The sequence below is a fragment of the Muntiacus reevesi genome, chromosome 10, assembly GCF_963930625.1.
Source record: "Muntiacus reevesi chromosome 10, mMunRee1.1, whole genome shotgun sequence".
Lineage (NCBI taxonomy): Eukaryota > Metazoa > Chordata > Mammalia > Artiodactyla > Cervidae > Muntiacus > Muntiacus reevesi.
The window spans coordinates 72,870,535-72,886,707 of NC_089258.1; the positions used below are offsets into that span (position 1 = coordinate 72,870,535).

Here is a 16,173-nt window from a genome sequence, read left to right on the forward strand (position 1 = left end):
ATAAAAAACATTGCAAACCCGAATACCTAGGAAATGGCTAATTAATAGATTACACCTTACACAGTCTTTGAAACAATATTTTAGAGTAATTTCAGTGACATGGAAAATATTCACTATCTAATGTACAGTAGAAGGAGAAAAGTAGATGCATACCTGTGTATAGTATGATTATATACAAGCCATAAAATCACTGAACTATGTCTCGGATATCACCCAGGCCCCTGCAGTCATTTTACGCATAAAGAAATGTAGGTTCAAAATGAGAAATTAAGGGACTTTCCTGGTGGTCCAGTGGTTAAGGCTCTGGCTTCTGCTACAGTGGGCAAGGGTTCGATCCCTGGTCAGGGAACTAGATTCCACATGTTGTGGGTCACAACCAATTGGAAAAGAAGTTATGGATCAAAGAGAATAAAGGACTTCTTCAAAGTCACAGAGTTAGGAATGGACTGGACTGGAATTCTAGCCCTGGTCTTGGAAACTCCCCACTCATAGCTCCTGGAGTTTGCTCACATAAATTTCCTAACTCATGTCATGCATTTTTAGGAGTTTCCAGCCTCCTACCTGCATCAGCACATTTCTGTCTTTTCATCTGCATTACCCTTATCAACCTATTAGGACTCTAGTCCTTCAGACTGTTATCTCCAGATCCATATCTGACAGCATTCAGGGAATTTTTTTTTTAACTGCTTTGTATTCTCTCTTCTCTAGATTCTTTTGTTCTTCTTATCTGGACCATATCATCAATACTTTAAGAAATACACATTCCAATGGGAAATGTCCCAAGACCTTCTTAAATCCACACATTTGAAAATACCACCATTATCTATCATTCTTTCCATAGAATATTATGAAATATAATGTAAAATTTTAAGTAACCCCCTTAGACAATGACTGATTCTGTAAATTCAATACCAATGCCTTTTATACAGATATTAAAATTAATCCTGGTGGAAGTAATTGCTGAGATAGTTATCACTGATTGCTTACTCTTGTCTCTCTGTAGAGTACATTATAGTTCTGAATTGAACTCACTATTTGAGTCCTTAACATTATTTTCTGGCTGAGAAACATAACATTTGAGCACCTTAACTTTTATCCCAAACTTAGTTGTTGACTTTCTCTCAAGGTCATTTTTCAAAAGATCTAAAAGTGTAGCTTTTTTTTGGTGTTGCTTTATTTTTAACTTTAATCATGAATTGTAGTGAATACACAGGGCCAGGCAGACAACAGACTCAAGATTTAGATATAGAGCATCTGTTAAGCTCACCTACCAAAAGACTCAGTATCCTGGCCAATTCTAGAACATCAAGTTCAAATTCATAAGGTCTGCAAAATTACTAATGAAGCTATATATTCCCAAATAGTCGAAATCTTAAATGTTATCCACAGAAGTCAAGAAGGCATTGTTTTATTGTCTTGTGGTTCTTGATTCCCAGAAAGATACTTTATAGTCTTTATTATTATATATTTTATTCCATTTCCATAGGTGGCATTAGTGGTAAAGAATCCACCTGCTAGTGCAAGAGATACAGGAGACGTGGGTTCAATCCCCGGGTTGGGAAGACTTCCCCCGGAGAAGGAGATGGTAACCCACTCCATTATTCTTGCCTGGAGAATCTCATGGACAGAGGAGCCTGGTGGGCTACAGTCCACAGGGTTGCAAAGAGTCCGATGCAAAAAAGCATGCGTGCACACACACACACACACACACACACACACACACACACACCTTATTCCATTTCCAAACAGCTTAAATAGAGGCCAGTGTCTCTGAGATCTATTGAGATCTGTTGAGATCTATTTCCAATCTCAATTGGAAAATTGAGATTTTCCAATGTCTCCTATATAATAGTCCTAGATGACACCCAGTTTACTCAAGGATGCTCTTTACCTTGTCGTTAAGATCATAGACCTGATCAGAGATAGAAGCACTGACCTTTAGACCTCAAAGCATGAAAGCATGTCTTTTTTTTTTCTTTTTTTCCTTTAAACTGTGTCTCCTCTTAATTTCCGTGCTGCTGCTGCTGCTGCTAAGTCGCTTCAGTCGTGTCCGACTCTGTGCGACCCCATAGACAGCAGCCCACCAGGCTCCCCCGTCCCTGGGATTCTCCAGGCAAGAACACGAGTGGGTTGCCATTTCCTTCTCCAGTGCATGAAAAAGGAAAGTGAAAGTGAAGCCACTCAGTCGTGTCTGACTCATAGTGACCCCATTGACTGCAGCCTACCAGGCTCCTCCGTCCATGGGATTTCCCAGGCAAGAGTACTGGAGTGGGTTCCCATTGCTTTCTCCAAATTTCAATGCTAGATTCTATAAAAGAGAAATGAGATTTGCAGATAAATTTCTAAGACAAAAGATCAGTAGGGAGGGGACATTCGTCGACTTTAAAGCATCCCAGGTGACTCTAACATGCAGACAGACCCAAGACCCAAGCTTGCCAAGTGGTCTGAGCCCACTGACAAGGTTTCTGCTCCCCCTCCTCTCTGCATGTATGTTCATTCTTGAATTTCATGACCTTTTCTCAACTGAAATGATTTTCTCTATTTCCTTAATCCTCTGAACTCTACCTGCTCCTTATTACTGTCTCCTCCATGAAAAATCATCTGCTCTCATGACCCTCTTTAGGGCTGCACACCTGAGTTTCTAATTAAGCACTAAAAGCTTCTTCATAGTTTCCCTCTGCTTTTTGTGTCTCTGCCTTCTCTGCACAGCCATCTCCTCCACCAAACCCATCTTTTAAAGGGTGAACAGATTCTGCAAAATGCAGGGGAGGAGCCAAAGAAGATCTATAAATCTCAGCTTACTGGTTTTTTTTTCTCAAAATGAAACAAATATGCAAGAAGTAAATGCCTACTGCCAACCCTACCCTAAACAAGGATCATGTACCTTCAAAGCAATGATATATAATTCCACCTACACACTTCAAATACTCAATGGCAGATGTTTGATAGGTTATATGCCCTGCTGCCCCTTGCATTTCAGTGTATCAGAGCCCTTTCCCTGTTACGAACAGTTTCCAGGGTGGAGACCTCAAATCAAAGTATTTCTAGAGGACCTGGGCCAGTCACCCAGTCCTCTCCTCCCTGTCTCCCAGGAGATGGTCATGCCGTCACATCATCTTAAAGCATCCCAGCATCTTACTGTGACTTCTCCTTAGAAGAGCTCTGCTCCGTGCGGCTGCGAAATGCTGCTAATTAGGTGTGGGGACTGGCCTCATCCCTCAGTGTACCCTCCCCTCTTTGCCTCCAACTCCTGCCCACTGCTTTCCTCCTTAGTATGAAGAGCTCCCCTAAGAAACAACAAGATTTCCAAATCAGAGCACTGGAGGCAATCAGGATGGCTCTATAAGGCCATTAAAGAGCCTTCATTAGTATCGAGTGCCCCTTTGTAATGAATCATGAGGGCTAAGAGGAGGAAGGAGGTTTAACCTCTCTGCAGGGAAGCAGCCTCAGAAGCCAAGGGTTTTATCTGCACCCCCCACCACCCAAGACAAAGGCAGCAGTCTGCCTGTAACAGGCCAACTGCCCAGCAGCATTGCTGAACAGTGATTCAGAAGAAGACAAAGTTCCCTCAGTCCTCTGTGGCAGAGGAGGAAACAGTGATGTCGGAGGAAAAAAATTTCCTTCCTTCTTAGGGTCCCTGGCTTGGTCTGGAAACCAATTTGACCAAGTCAGTCAGAGAAGAGCATACAAAGAGAACTGCATTTTTACATGTGGATGAAGGCGATCACCGAAGAAGGGAAACAGAGGACGTGACCAAAAGCCGTTTTGTCCAAGAAATAGTAAACTTGTAACCAAAAGCCGTTTTGTCCAAGAAATAGTGAACTTGTGAAGAATGGAAAAGACACAAGGGGGGTTGGGCCAGGGGTGATTCATGGAGAAGAAGTAACTAGAAAGATAAGGGTGACTTTAGCAAGGTTCACTTATACAGCCTTTTTGGCCCTAAATTTCCTGTCTCTGGTGATAAGAATGTCTTTGTCCTGCCCTGCAAAGGGAGAGTTACTTTTCACAGGCAAGCTTTATGACCTGTTTCAGGGAAGGATGACAAGGCAGTTTAAAAAACTGCTTCTGCCCATTTAAAAAAAAAAAAAAAGAATTCCTTAAGATATTTAATATGCTGAGTTGCCATATTTTGGGGTGACCTGTCCTGAACCCCATCAATGAGAATTCTGGAGTCAGCTAAACTGTGGACTGGGCTTTGAATCATCATCACCACTTGTTAGCTCAGGGACCTGGGTGAAGTGTTGAATTTCTCTGGACTTCAAATCTTGCATCTCTAAAGTAGGGGGAATTGATATCTAGCAGGCCGTGTTGTGATTGATCTAGTGAGATCATCTGCATAGAGTGTTTAATATGGAACCCTGACAGCTTGTGATTATCGAGTGTCCAAACTGCTGTCACACTGAGGGCTTAATTCTTTAAATTAACAAGGTGCTTTTTCTCATAGCAGCTAACTTGACTCTCATGCAATCCATGAGATAGACATTTTCGAGGTAGGTATTGTGTCTCCCAGGAGACTTTTTTCGCCTTAGCACTGGTAGGTGGCAAAGTCAAGACTCAAAGCCATCACTTGGGGTCCAGGGCCCTGGCCCCTGGCCACAAAGGACCTCTGGATTCTCCAGGGGAAGAGCCAGCATCTGCAGAGTCTGTGATTCTCCTGTAACTAGTGAGTTTCTAAAGAATGTGCGGTGATGTGTTGTGGTTGTTTCCGTTCCCTGTGCTTGATTCAGCCGGGCAGCACTGAAGCTGGGAAGTCCAGCTCTCACATGCTGTCAGTTTAATGATTATTCTAGGAGAAGCTGATTTCTATTAGAAAGCAAGTGACAGATTGCCTGTTAGATAGAAATGCATGTTTTTCAAAGTAGGGAGCCTCAGCACTCAGGGAAGCTGACCTGGCTCATCCCCATCCCTGCACTCAATAACAAGGTTAATGATAAGATTATCGGAGTGTGGTTTGGCCAGGCTGGGGTACTAGATTCTGAGCATCCCCATTGCCAAATGCTGCCGCAGTCCAGAAGCAGGTGGGGGACTTAGGATGAGAAAGAATAGCAACCAGTGTGTGGCAGGTTTAGATAAAAAGTCTGGAAACCAAAAGGGCTCCCAGAAACTTATTCTTCAGCTGCAGAAAGGATTAGGGAGGACTCTCAAAGCTAGGGAAGAGTCCTGGGCCATCTTTCCTACAGCACTCCTGTCTTTCTAGGGGAGACTTGCTGAATTTCATCTACTTTTCTCTGCTTTGGTTTATTTTTGTTGTTGTTTATTCTAGTATCCCCAATATTAGTGTAACATCAGGAGAAGGAAAAGCATAGAGAACAGAGAAATATCTGTTTGATGAAACGATGTTTGGATGGATGGAGGAAACTAGTTCAAATGAAGAATTTGAAAGAAAGCGAATTCGCTCAGTCGTGGCCAACTCTTTGCCACCCATGGACTGTAGTCTGCCAGGCTCCTCTGGGGATTTCCCAGACAAGAATACTGGAGTGGGTTGCCATTTCCTTCTCCAGGGGATCTTCCAGATCCAGGGAACAAACCCTGGTCTCCTGTATTGCAGGCAGACTCTTTACCAGCTGAGCCACAAGGGAGGCTCACTCATGTTATTTCTCTTCACCTACTTTGAATGTTTAGATTTTAATGGGATGAGAAGGTACTGAACTCATTTCTTCTTAACCTTGAAAATACTGGTATCAGTAGTTTACAATGGATGATACAGCACACAGTGTGGTAGCCAAATATGCACTCTAAAATAGGAAACAATTAGCAAATGTATAAAGGGTGCAATTACTTTGAATAATTAACAAAATCATTGTCAATCCCAAACTCCCAGTCTATCCCTCCTTCCCATCATTCCCCTCTGGCAACCTCTGATGCTTTGTTTTGTATCATCTCATTAATGATTCTTATAAAGAAGTATTAGTCGCTCAGTCGTGTCCAACTCTTTGTGACCCCATGGACTGTAGCTACTAGGCTCCTCTGTCCATGTGATTCTCAGCCAAGAATCCTGGAGTGGGCTGCCATTTCCTTCTCCAGGGGATCTTCCTGACTCACGGGTTGAACCCATGTTTCCTGCACTGCAGGCAGACTCTTTGGCAACTGAGCCAAGGGAAGCCCAGAAATAAAGATTCCCTTATTGCTTAATTTCTGGGGGAGATCTGGATTATCTGTGGTTGAGATCACTCATAAGATAGGGTTTGCAGCAAAAAGGTCCAAGCAGAAGAAACCATTTTGAGTGGAAATGCAGTAAAATGATTTATTATTTTGGTTCTTTCATTAGATTTATTAATCCAAGGATGATGCCTCAGGGCAAGGATTAACTTTGCAAACCTAAGTTCAGTTTGTCTGACTGGGGACAGTATCCCCAGAGGGGAAAGGTATCCAGAGCAACCCATTCCCAAAGTCATGAGATTCCTGTGTGGGGCCCCAAACATCCTCTCTCTCCAGCTCCCTTGAGCTGAGCCAAGGCAGTACTGACAAACGAAGGGAGAAACACAGGCTTTGTTTTACTCGCCGTTTCTCAGGACACCGTTTCTTCCCCTGCTCTGAGCAGTAACTGCAAAGGTGTGACTTTAGACAGGCTCATTCATCTGTGCCCCAAGGTGGAAAACGCACACACACACACACACACACACACACACACACACACACACACACACAAAACCCTAACCCTGTTTAAAAAGGGGAGGGGGGAGTAAGGGTGAGAAGGCCTTGAAGGCGAACATTAGTCACTGTTGCTGCCTACTGGCAAGATTTCCAAAGAGCTACCGATACTTTGTGGTCTTCCCTGGTGGTTCAGATGGTAAAAGTCTGCCTGCAATGCAGGAGACAAGGGTTTGATCCCTGGGTCAGGAAGATCCCCTGGAGAAGGGAATGGCAAACCACTCCACTCCAGTATTCTTGCCTGGAGAGTCCCATGGACAGAAGAGCCGGGCAGGCTATAGCCCATAAGGTCTCAAAGAGTCAGGCATGACTGAGTGACTAACACACACACACACACACACACACACACAAACACACACACACACACACACACACACACACCACACACCTTTGCTTTGGTGAGTACGGTGGTCCCTGGTGTCCCCAGAAAGTTGGCTCTAGGACCACTCACACCAAAACCCCGGATGCTCAAGTCTCATATAAAATGACATGGGATGGTTGGCCCTTCAAATCTGCCAAGTTTCACATCTGCAGATACGGAGGGCTGACTCTTACATGCAGGGACATCTGGCCCCAGCTCTTGGCCCTAGCGGTTATAGACAGTGTAAATGAGGAGGGCCCGGGGAGCTTGCTCAGCGATGGCTGCTCCATGGAGTTTGGCTTTCTCAACCAGCGAATAATACCTTGCCAGCAAATTGCTTTCTCCTTCCCCTGTCTGTCCTGGCTAGAAAGGTTGCGATCCATCGCTCTTCTATAGCATTCTCCTGCTTCACCCCCCATATAAGTTCAATGCTTCTTAGAAGTGAGATCAAAAGATGCTTTAAAATACTCAGGAGGCCCAAAGATCTTACCAAAGGAACTGACCACTGGAGCTTGATGATGACTAACCCTTGTAGGTTTATCTTTTTCCTTCCAAAATGCTGTGCATTTGGATTGGGCAGAGGGGTGGGTGGGGGTGGTAACTTTGCTTTCATAAATTGAAGAATATATTCTTCTGCCTTGATCTCGATTTTCTCATTTTAAAAAAAAGAACTTGGGGATAAATAGATTTAATGCTCAATAATTCTTATACCTCAATGCTTATCTACATAGTTTTTGCATATTATATTTTAAAAAGCCCTTACTTCAAGGACATACTACAAGAAGAAAATAAGTGTATTAATGCAGCAGTTACATTGAAACTCTATATCAAGGGCATTGCTTATAGAGGCAGTTTTTAGACAAATGCAATTAAAATCACAATGCTGATGAAAAAAGTCAGAAATACTAATAAAGAGGGCAACATTACCCTTTGATGAGAGAAATAATAGAGCTGGGCGAATAAGCCGAGCTCTGTTTTAGAAGATGTTAACCAGTCTCAGAGCATTTCATTTGCTTCATGCATGCTTGTTATTTGTGGGATTTTCTTTAAAAATATGTAGATGAAAAGCAATTTGGTTTCTAGAAGTTATTTTTTATCTACAGAGCTTTCATTTCTCTCCTGACATACTTGGAAAACTGTTGGATTGTTTCTCCAAAACAAAGATGGAGCTAAAAATCCAGTCCTTTCATCTCCTGCTGAAACTCACAAGGAGACTGGGGTATTTGGAGAGGGGTGTGTGGGTGAGTACACCAATTCAATGGGAGATGATACAGGAGATGGCTTTCATCTCCTCTGCTGTTGGTGACAACTCCGTTTTTCATCTCATTTCCAAGTTGGATATGATTTTGCCTAGGAACTCGAACACACAGTTCACTGATTGGGATATTGGAAACACACTCACATAGTACCCAGAGGACTCATGCAACCAGCTGCTGGGACAATGCTTGGTTATCCGCCTTAGCTTGTCCATGGTAGACCAGTAGTTCTAACAGGAGCAGGTGAGAGGAAGGACAGAGTGATGGCTTCATGATTCCTTCATTGGAACCCCAGCCAGAATCGTTGGTTGGAACTGCCAACACAGGCCTCCCTGTGGTTACTCTCACACCACTCTTGCTGGTGGGCATTAAGCATTCCAGTGAAGTCACCAGCTTCATGTTCAGCTGGCCTGATTGCTGGAGAGGCTGATTGCATTATACACTCTCCTGAAAAGGTTTTTTTCCAGACTCTTGAGAATCCATAGAGATTGTATTAAAAAAAAAAAAAAAATTCCAGAGTTATGAACTGTTTAATTTATTCTTCTATTCTTTCAAAAGGGACAGAGTCACAAAGGATAGAGAAAACCTCAACAGAAAATGGGTTTTTAGTTAGTTTAGAAGCTCTGTATTTTATAGAATTTGTCTCTGAGCTTCTGTTTTTCATTTCTCCTTTCTACTTCTTTTCTGGGATGCGTCTTCCATTTTCAGTTCAGCCACTCAGTCATGTCTGACTCTTTGTGACCCCATGGACTGCAGCACGCCGGGCTTCCCTGTCCATCACCAACTCCCAGAGTTTGTTCAAACTCGTGTCCATTGAGTCAGTGATGCCATCCAACCATCTCATCCTCTGTCATCCCCTTCTTCTCCTGCCTTCAGTCTTTCCCAGTATCAGGGTCTTTCCCAATGAGTCAACTCTTCGCATCAGGTGGCCAAAGTATTGGAGTTTCAGCTTCAGCATCAGTCCTTCCAACGAATATTCAAGACTGATTTCCTTTAGGATTGACTGATTGGATCTCCTTGCAGTCCATGAAGTCTCAAGAGTCTTCTCCAACACCACAGTTCAAAAGCATTATTCTTTGGTGCTCAGCTTTCTTTATGGTCCAACTCTCACATCCATAAATGACTACTGGAAAAACCAGAGCTTTGACTGGATGGACCTTTGTCCGCATCTTTGTCCATCCTCTTAAAAACAAGACTGGAACCAACCTACCAAAAACCTGCTTTTGCCTATTTCCTTATGAAATACTTCCATCTACTGGCCAAACAGAGAAGGCTCATGTCTCAACACTTCTGTCATTCTACTTATACTGGGATTTATGAAGACCACTCTCCAAATGTCTAGTACAATAACCAGAAATCAAAGATCATAAATTTAAAGATATTGTGGAAATTCTTTACTTTGAACCTAGCAGTTCACCCAAGTAAACCTACTTACCCCATGTATTTGAGCCATGTATACGGTTCGTAAATACCCCAAATGAAGTGTAAGTCTGCAGGGAAAGAAAATTAGTGAGAAGGGATGGGAGACCAGGCAAAGAGATAGGAAGAGATGGCCTCTCTGCCAAAACAGAATCTTTCTAATCAAATTGCCCAGGGAACAAGGTTCTGGATTCAGAGATGGAATCAGAGATTATAGCTTAGGTAACCATATTACCTCTATGAAGAAAAGTAATTCCATGAGACCTGAAAAGAAATAAAATTGTGTTCCAAATTAACTTATTAAAGGAGATACCCTTTCAATAAAAAATCACTCAGAAATGATGCTTCTTACTTCTCGTTAATTTTTTTATTTTGTACATTTTGTACCTGTGGCTCATTTATTGTATTCTGCATCTAGAAGTTTGTACCTCTTAATTTCCCTCACCTATTTCTCATCTCCCTCACCACTTCTTTATCCATTCATCTATTGATGAGCACTTAGGTTGCCTCCATATTGTAGCTACTGTAAATAATGAATGTAGGCTTGTGTGTATCTTTTTGATGTAGTATGTTTTCTTTGGATCAATACCTAGGAGCGGAATCGCTGGACCATATGATAGTTCTATTTTCAATTTTTTGAGAAATCTCCATACAGTTTTCCATAATGACTGAACCAATCTGCATCCCCACCAACAGCGCATGAGGGTTTCCTTTTATCCTTGCTACTTCTTTTTTTAAAGATATTTTTATGTGGGCCATCTTTAAACGTTTAATTGAATTTGTTACAACATTGCTTCTGTTTAGGTTATTTGGCTGTGAGGCATGTTGGATCTTAGCTCCCAGAGCTAAATCGAACCTGTACCACCTGTATTGGAAGGTCAAGTCTTAACCACTGGACTGCCCGGGAAGTCCATTGCAATTTCTTTTGACGATAGCCATTCTGAGAGTTGTGAGATGGTATCTCATTGTCGTTTTGATTTGCGTTTTCCTGGTGATTAGTGATGTTGAGCATCTTTTCATGTGTCCGTTGGCCATCTGTAAGTCTTTTTTGGGAAAAAAAAAATCTATTTAGATTCTCTGCCCATTTTTTTTTTTCTCTGCCCATTTTTAATTGGGTAGTTTGGGTTTCTTTGATATTGAGTTGTTTGAGTTTCTTGTTCATTTTGAAAAAGAATCCATATGGGAAATGAGGTCAGAGAGTGGAATAGGGAAAGATGTTTACAGTCTATTAGAGGACTAATCTGGGTTTACAGAATTAAAGATTCATAATGTGTCAAAGCTGGTAGAATCTCAAACACCAGAACAGCCTCCTCACTTTACTGAGGCAATGGTTAGGATTGGAGGTGCATTAGAAGCCCATGGCAAGACTTCCACTTCAGAAGTAAACCAACAAATTCAACAAAAAACAAAACTGGAAGTTTCTGTCTGGATTTTAAATACAAGTAGATTGTTTATAAAATATATAATTAAAAAAAAACAAATAATTCCTAAAAACATATGCTCACCAAAAATAGAATGGGCATTCTGTTAGGCTAAAATCCCTACCACAGTGAATCACCTTCTGTGTTCTGTCCACTTAGAAGAAAATGGGGAACACCAGACTGAAGGGAAAAAGTGCAGTGTCTTTTTTAAAGGGTGGGTTTCAATAGCTGAGAGATGTAAATAGAATATGGATTAAATCTTACTTCCTCAAAAGAAAGCTTTCCTTAAAATTGGTTCATCTACTATCTCGCCTATTCCATGCAAATTCACGGAGAGGAATTAAACCAAAAATGAAAATTGAAGAAGGTGAAAGGTAAAGATTTGGTGACTAAAATAGCTTCTTGGAAACATCTTGAGAGACAGTGCAGCATTCCAAAGTGATGGATGTATTAAGTCAACAAGAAGATGCTTATCTCAGAAACAGCTTCTTCTGTGGAGTGAGTGTCCTGTGGAGGTAAAACCATCTTCATCTTTGACTTTAGGCCTGGTTTTGTCATTGACTAGCTGCCTGAACTGAGGCCTAATAAGTCTTGACCTGTGTGTTTGACCGTTGCTGTGAATGTAGCTGGGGGTGTGAAATAAACCCCTGCTTGTCAAAGTGGAAGGTAGGGTTGAATCATTAGCTGGAATGGATGCTTTCATGCCCTTAAAAGATAATATTGCAATATGATTTGTTATTTTCAGAAGCATTAAAAGCATTAGGCACACACACGCACACACACGTTCATGAGTGTTGCTCTGTACACTTAAAAAATGAAGTTCTTACTTTCTCAGATGCATGTTTCTTGAAGAGAGCAAATTTTTTAAATGAAACATTTTTCAGTCTCATTATAAAGTATAATTTTTTTCCAGAATATTTGAGTGCCCAGAGGTAAATTACAGAGATGTGTACAAAGTGAAGCTATTTTTCTAATGAAATCACTGGCATGTTAAAAAATTCATCTGAACTGGGGAAAAAAAAAAAAGTTCATCAGTAGCAGAGTCTTCATTTCTTAAGTGCAATCTTAAAGGCATAGCAGTGAAAGGTCCCCCAAGAACCACCCGGAAGTACCAGCTAGAGGGCGGGGTCAGCCTGGACGTGGCCACGCCCTCATCCCCGCCTGCAGACCTCACTGCCTGGACTGCGTTGACTCATCCCTGCCCACTTGCCTCCACCCAGCGTCTTGCCTGGACTGATCGCCTCTCTGGACCAGGGTTTTCTCTACGTGGAAGCCAGGGCCGTCCTTTTATGACCGGCATTCGCTCACTAAACTCTCTTCTTTAAAATCCTTCAGCCGTTTCCTCCTCAGATAAAGTTTTCGTTTATTTATTTTATTTTTGGCTGATTTGGATCTTCGTTGCTGCATGCAGGCTTTCTCGAGTTGCGATGTGTGGGCTTCTCCTCGCGGTGGCTTCTCTTGTCGCGGAGTGTGGACTCAACACCGGCTTCAGCAGTTACAGCTCGTGGGCTAGTAGTTGCGGGGCCTTCCCAGGCCAGGCACTCAACTCGTGTGCCCTGGGGTGGATTCTTAACCACTGGACCTCTATGGAAGTCCCAAGATGAAGTTTTTATAATTTTTTCTTTTTAATCAAAAACTGGAACGCAAAGTTTCCCTTCTGACATCCCAACCTTCTTTTGGGCCACTGCTTTCCAGCCAACCAGCCTGTGCAGAAGTGCCATTTCCCTTCCCACCATCACCTACGAGAGTCCCCCAGCCTCACAGCGTTTGACCAGCTTCCCCAAGCCCACAGGGACTCTGGGCCTAGGTAGCTTCCCCCGTTTCAGACCCCAGCTTCCAACACAATCGCCATACTCAAGACAGCCTCCTGAGCACATCTGGGGAGCCTCAGCGGGGTGAGGGCCCTCCTTCTACCTACCTAACTTCTTCCCCGGACACGTGGCCAGTTTCTAATTGTAACTGTCCTCCTTTGACACCTGGGTCCCCTGGGAGGGGATGAACTAGTCTTTTTTTGTTCTCCACTGTGCTTCCAGTTCTTGGAATATAGTATCTGCTCAACGTGCGTGCTAGGAGGCACATACACACCGACACACACCATATCACTGTGTACACACACCCTCACTACCATGCCCTGTGTGTATATACACACTCAGCTGATAGCACTTCTTTCAGAGGACAGTTAATACTTTGACAATATTAAACAGCAAATGTCAGAGAGTGGAAAAATATCATTGGTGATGACAGCTTAATCAGACTGAGTCAAGGATGTGAATGAACTTCGACTTGGAAACTGTGATCTTATTTTCCACGGATCTGTAGGCATACAGTGTGAGTGTGTGACATGAACAATATCCTTCCTTCCTTTTTCCTTCCTTCCTTCTCTCCTCCGTCCCTCATTTACTTCCCCCTTCCCCTTCCCTTCCTTTATCTGCCTATTTCCTCCTTTTCTTTAGAATCAATGCCATTCATAAAAAGAACCTACTAGATAAGCGTACCTTTTCTGGTATTGTTTGTGCTTTTCACAATATGATCCACTACCTTATTGAGTTCTTAAAGATGCCATCAAGTCTGTATTAACTTAAAGTTAGATTATTAAAAAGTAAGTGACTTGGAAGACCCCACATAGTAACTTAACAGAAGGACTGTGGTTGGAGCTCAGAGCTTCGGACTCCTAGAACAGAGTTCTTTATCATGCGGCCCTCTGCTAGCCAGCGAGCTTAATGACAGCCTTTTGTGAAAATTATAGGTAAACTGAAAGGAAGGAAATCTACCCGTGGCAGCCTTTCTAGGAAAAGCTATCACTATCATTTGCCACAGGTAGCAGAGTCAAGGCGGGCCCAAAGGACAACAGCATTTTTCCTGGGTCTCATGAAGATGACCATCTTCACAATAACTGGGGGGGAACTAGCCCCTCCGTCGGGCAGTGACATTTTGCCCACTACTCATGCACACTGCAAGGCATGACATTTCTTACACCTTTGAAAACACCAGAGGAAATAAAAGCTATTGCTCTCATTTTGAACTTTACCTCTACTGGAACAAAGGGTTTGTTGACAGGGCAGGGATAAAAGCAGGAAAGGATAGGGTCCCATAAAAGAAGAGATGACGGCAACGGGTTCCTGAGCTCAAAAGCAATCAGCCAGCATTCCCCCTCACAAAGGTGCCTCCTGCAACGCCTGTACTCTGTGTCTCTCTGATTGAGAGGATCCACAAAAGTCCTGAAGTCCTTCTCTCATCCGTCCCTCTGAGGTTACTGAGACTGTGGTATCACTCAGGAGAAGAGTCAGCCTATAGACTCATGAGTGGTTCAAGGTCATCTCACTCAAAAAAAGAGTTGTCCTAAAGTTGCTTGCACAAACCAGATAGATGGCCAGTTGCCCATGGCCACAAAGGATGCAGTTTTCTCAAGGTCATGGAGAAAGTCAGTAACAGCATCCCATCTAGAATTCTGGTCTTCCGAAGACCCACTTCCTGGACCTTCTGCTATTCATTGAGTTGCATCCTGTGAGTCAGCACCTCATTGGTTACCAGACCCCTTTGCTCTTGTTGCACGAAGGGGTTAGGACCCTGACGCACTGAACTCTAATTCCTGGAATCGTTACCGTGTGATCATGACATCACAGAGGAGGCCGCCGGACAGTTCTGTCTCAAGATGTTTGTAACCAAGCCAAAGGATGGACGTGAGGAAGGCACGGTGAAAATATCTTGTACAACTGAGATCCAGGCAGTGTTTATTCTTTCCTCCACTGTAATCTTCTTCTGTGGATTCCTCATCTTATTCATATCCAGGTTCATCTCGAGGAATTTTAAAAAATGGAAAAAGAACAAGGGAATTTTCCTGGTCAGTTCCCCTGTTACAAAGATCAGAGACAGGTTTGGCTTGCGTTTGTGTTTAGAAGACCACAAAGGCATCACCCAGTTTTCCCAGGCTAAGAGCTGTGGTGGCATGACTTAAAAAGGTGTCCACCCCGCTCGGGGGGCAGGACCCCAGGCCGTCATTCCAAAGGGCACAGCTACGAGGCCAGGCCCCCTCTCCCACCTCTGGGAGAAGCAGTGCCTCATGTGGATGATGCTGAATGTTAGCTCTGGAAATAGACGTCACTGATTTGAAAAAACCTCTACTAACGCTGAGTCTCTGGTGGCTCAGAAGGTAAAGAATCCGACTGCAATGCGGGAGAACCAGGTTCGATCCCTGGGTTGGGAAGATTCCCCCGGAGGAGGGAATGGCCCCCCCACTCCAGTATTCTGGCCTGGAGAATTTCATGGATGGAGGAGCCTGGGGGGCTACAGGTCATGGGGTCGCAAAGAGTCGGACACGACCGAGCAACTAAGCACACACAGCACTATGTCTATGCCTCTATTTTGGATTTTTAAATGACAGTTGTGTTAGGAACCACGAGGGAGGCAGAAGAGACACCAGGGTCAAGCTCCGTTTCCCGGATCATTCGTGCAAGAGGTTCAGGTACTCAGAGGTATACACTGCCTTTTATACATGCTAAAACAACACATGGAGCTGTACGCACGCACCAGCAGAAACCCACACACACGTTGCATGTGTCATTCAGCCACAAATGCAGAGACACTTTTTTATGCCTAAACAAGCTTTGCAAGGGTGGGCGCTGTTGAATAACAGCTGGAAAATGATGATGGTAAGAGCCATGGTATCTTATCCAGGGAAGACTCTGCTTAAGAGTCCGTTGTTCTTCAGTCACTAAGCTGTGTCCAACTCCGTGCAACCCCATGACTATAGCCCTCCAGGCTCCTCTGTCCATAGGGATTTTTTAAGCAAGTATACTGGGTTAGGTTGCCATTTCCTTCTCCAGTAGATCTTCCCGACCCAGGGATCAAGCCCTTGTCTCCTGCATTGGCAGGTGGATTCTTTACCACTGAGCCATCAGGGAAGCTGGCTTAAAGGAACAGAAACACTCAAATGCTACATAATGGCTATTCTAGTACCAGTGGTTGAACACTCCCAGTTATTTTTCCCCAACTTCATTTCTCTGATTTCCAGAACAGAACACATTTCAGCTGTGTTTTGCAATTAATCTTGAACAGTTCCTTGAAG

The 16,173-nt window shown here is 43.3% G+C and overlaps 1 protein-coding gene across 1 annotated transcript in view; it reads left to right on the forward strand.

Moving 5' to 3' along the window:
• The first annotated feature begins 14,760 nt into the window (after positions 1 to 14,760).
• KCNU1 (potassium calcium-activated channel subfamily U member 1) overlaps positions 14,761 to 16,173 on the forward strand; it is a 135,485-nt gene continuing 134,072 nt past the window's right edge. The window contains exon 1 of the mRNA XM_065947462.1: positions 14,761 to 14,949. Coding sequence (XP_065803534.1) covers positions 14,761 to 14,949 — 189 coding nt within the window. The remainder of the gene's footprint in view (positions 14,950 to 16,173) is intronic.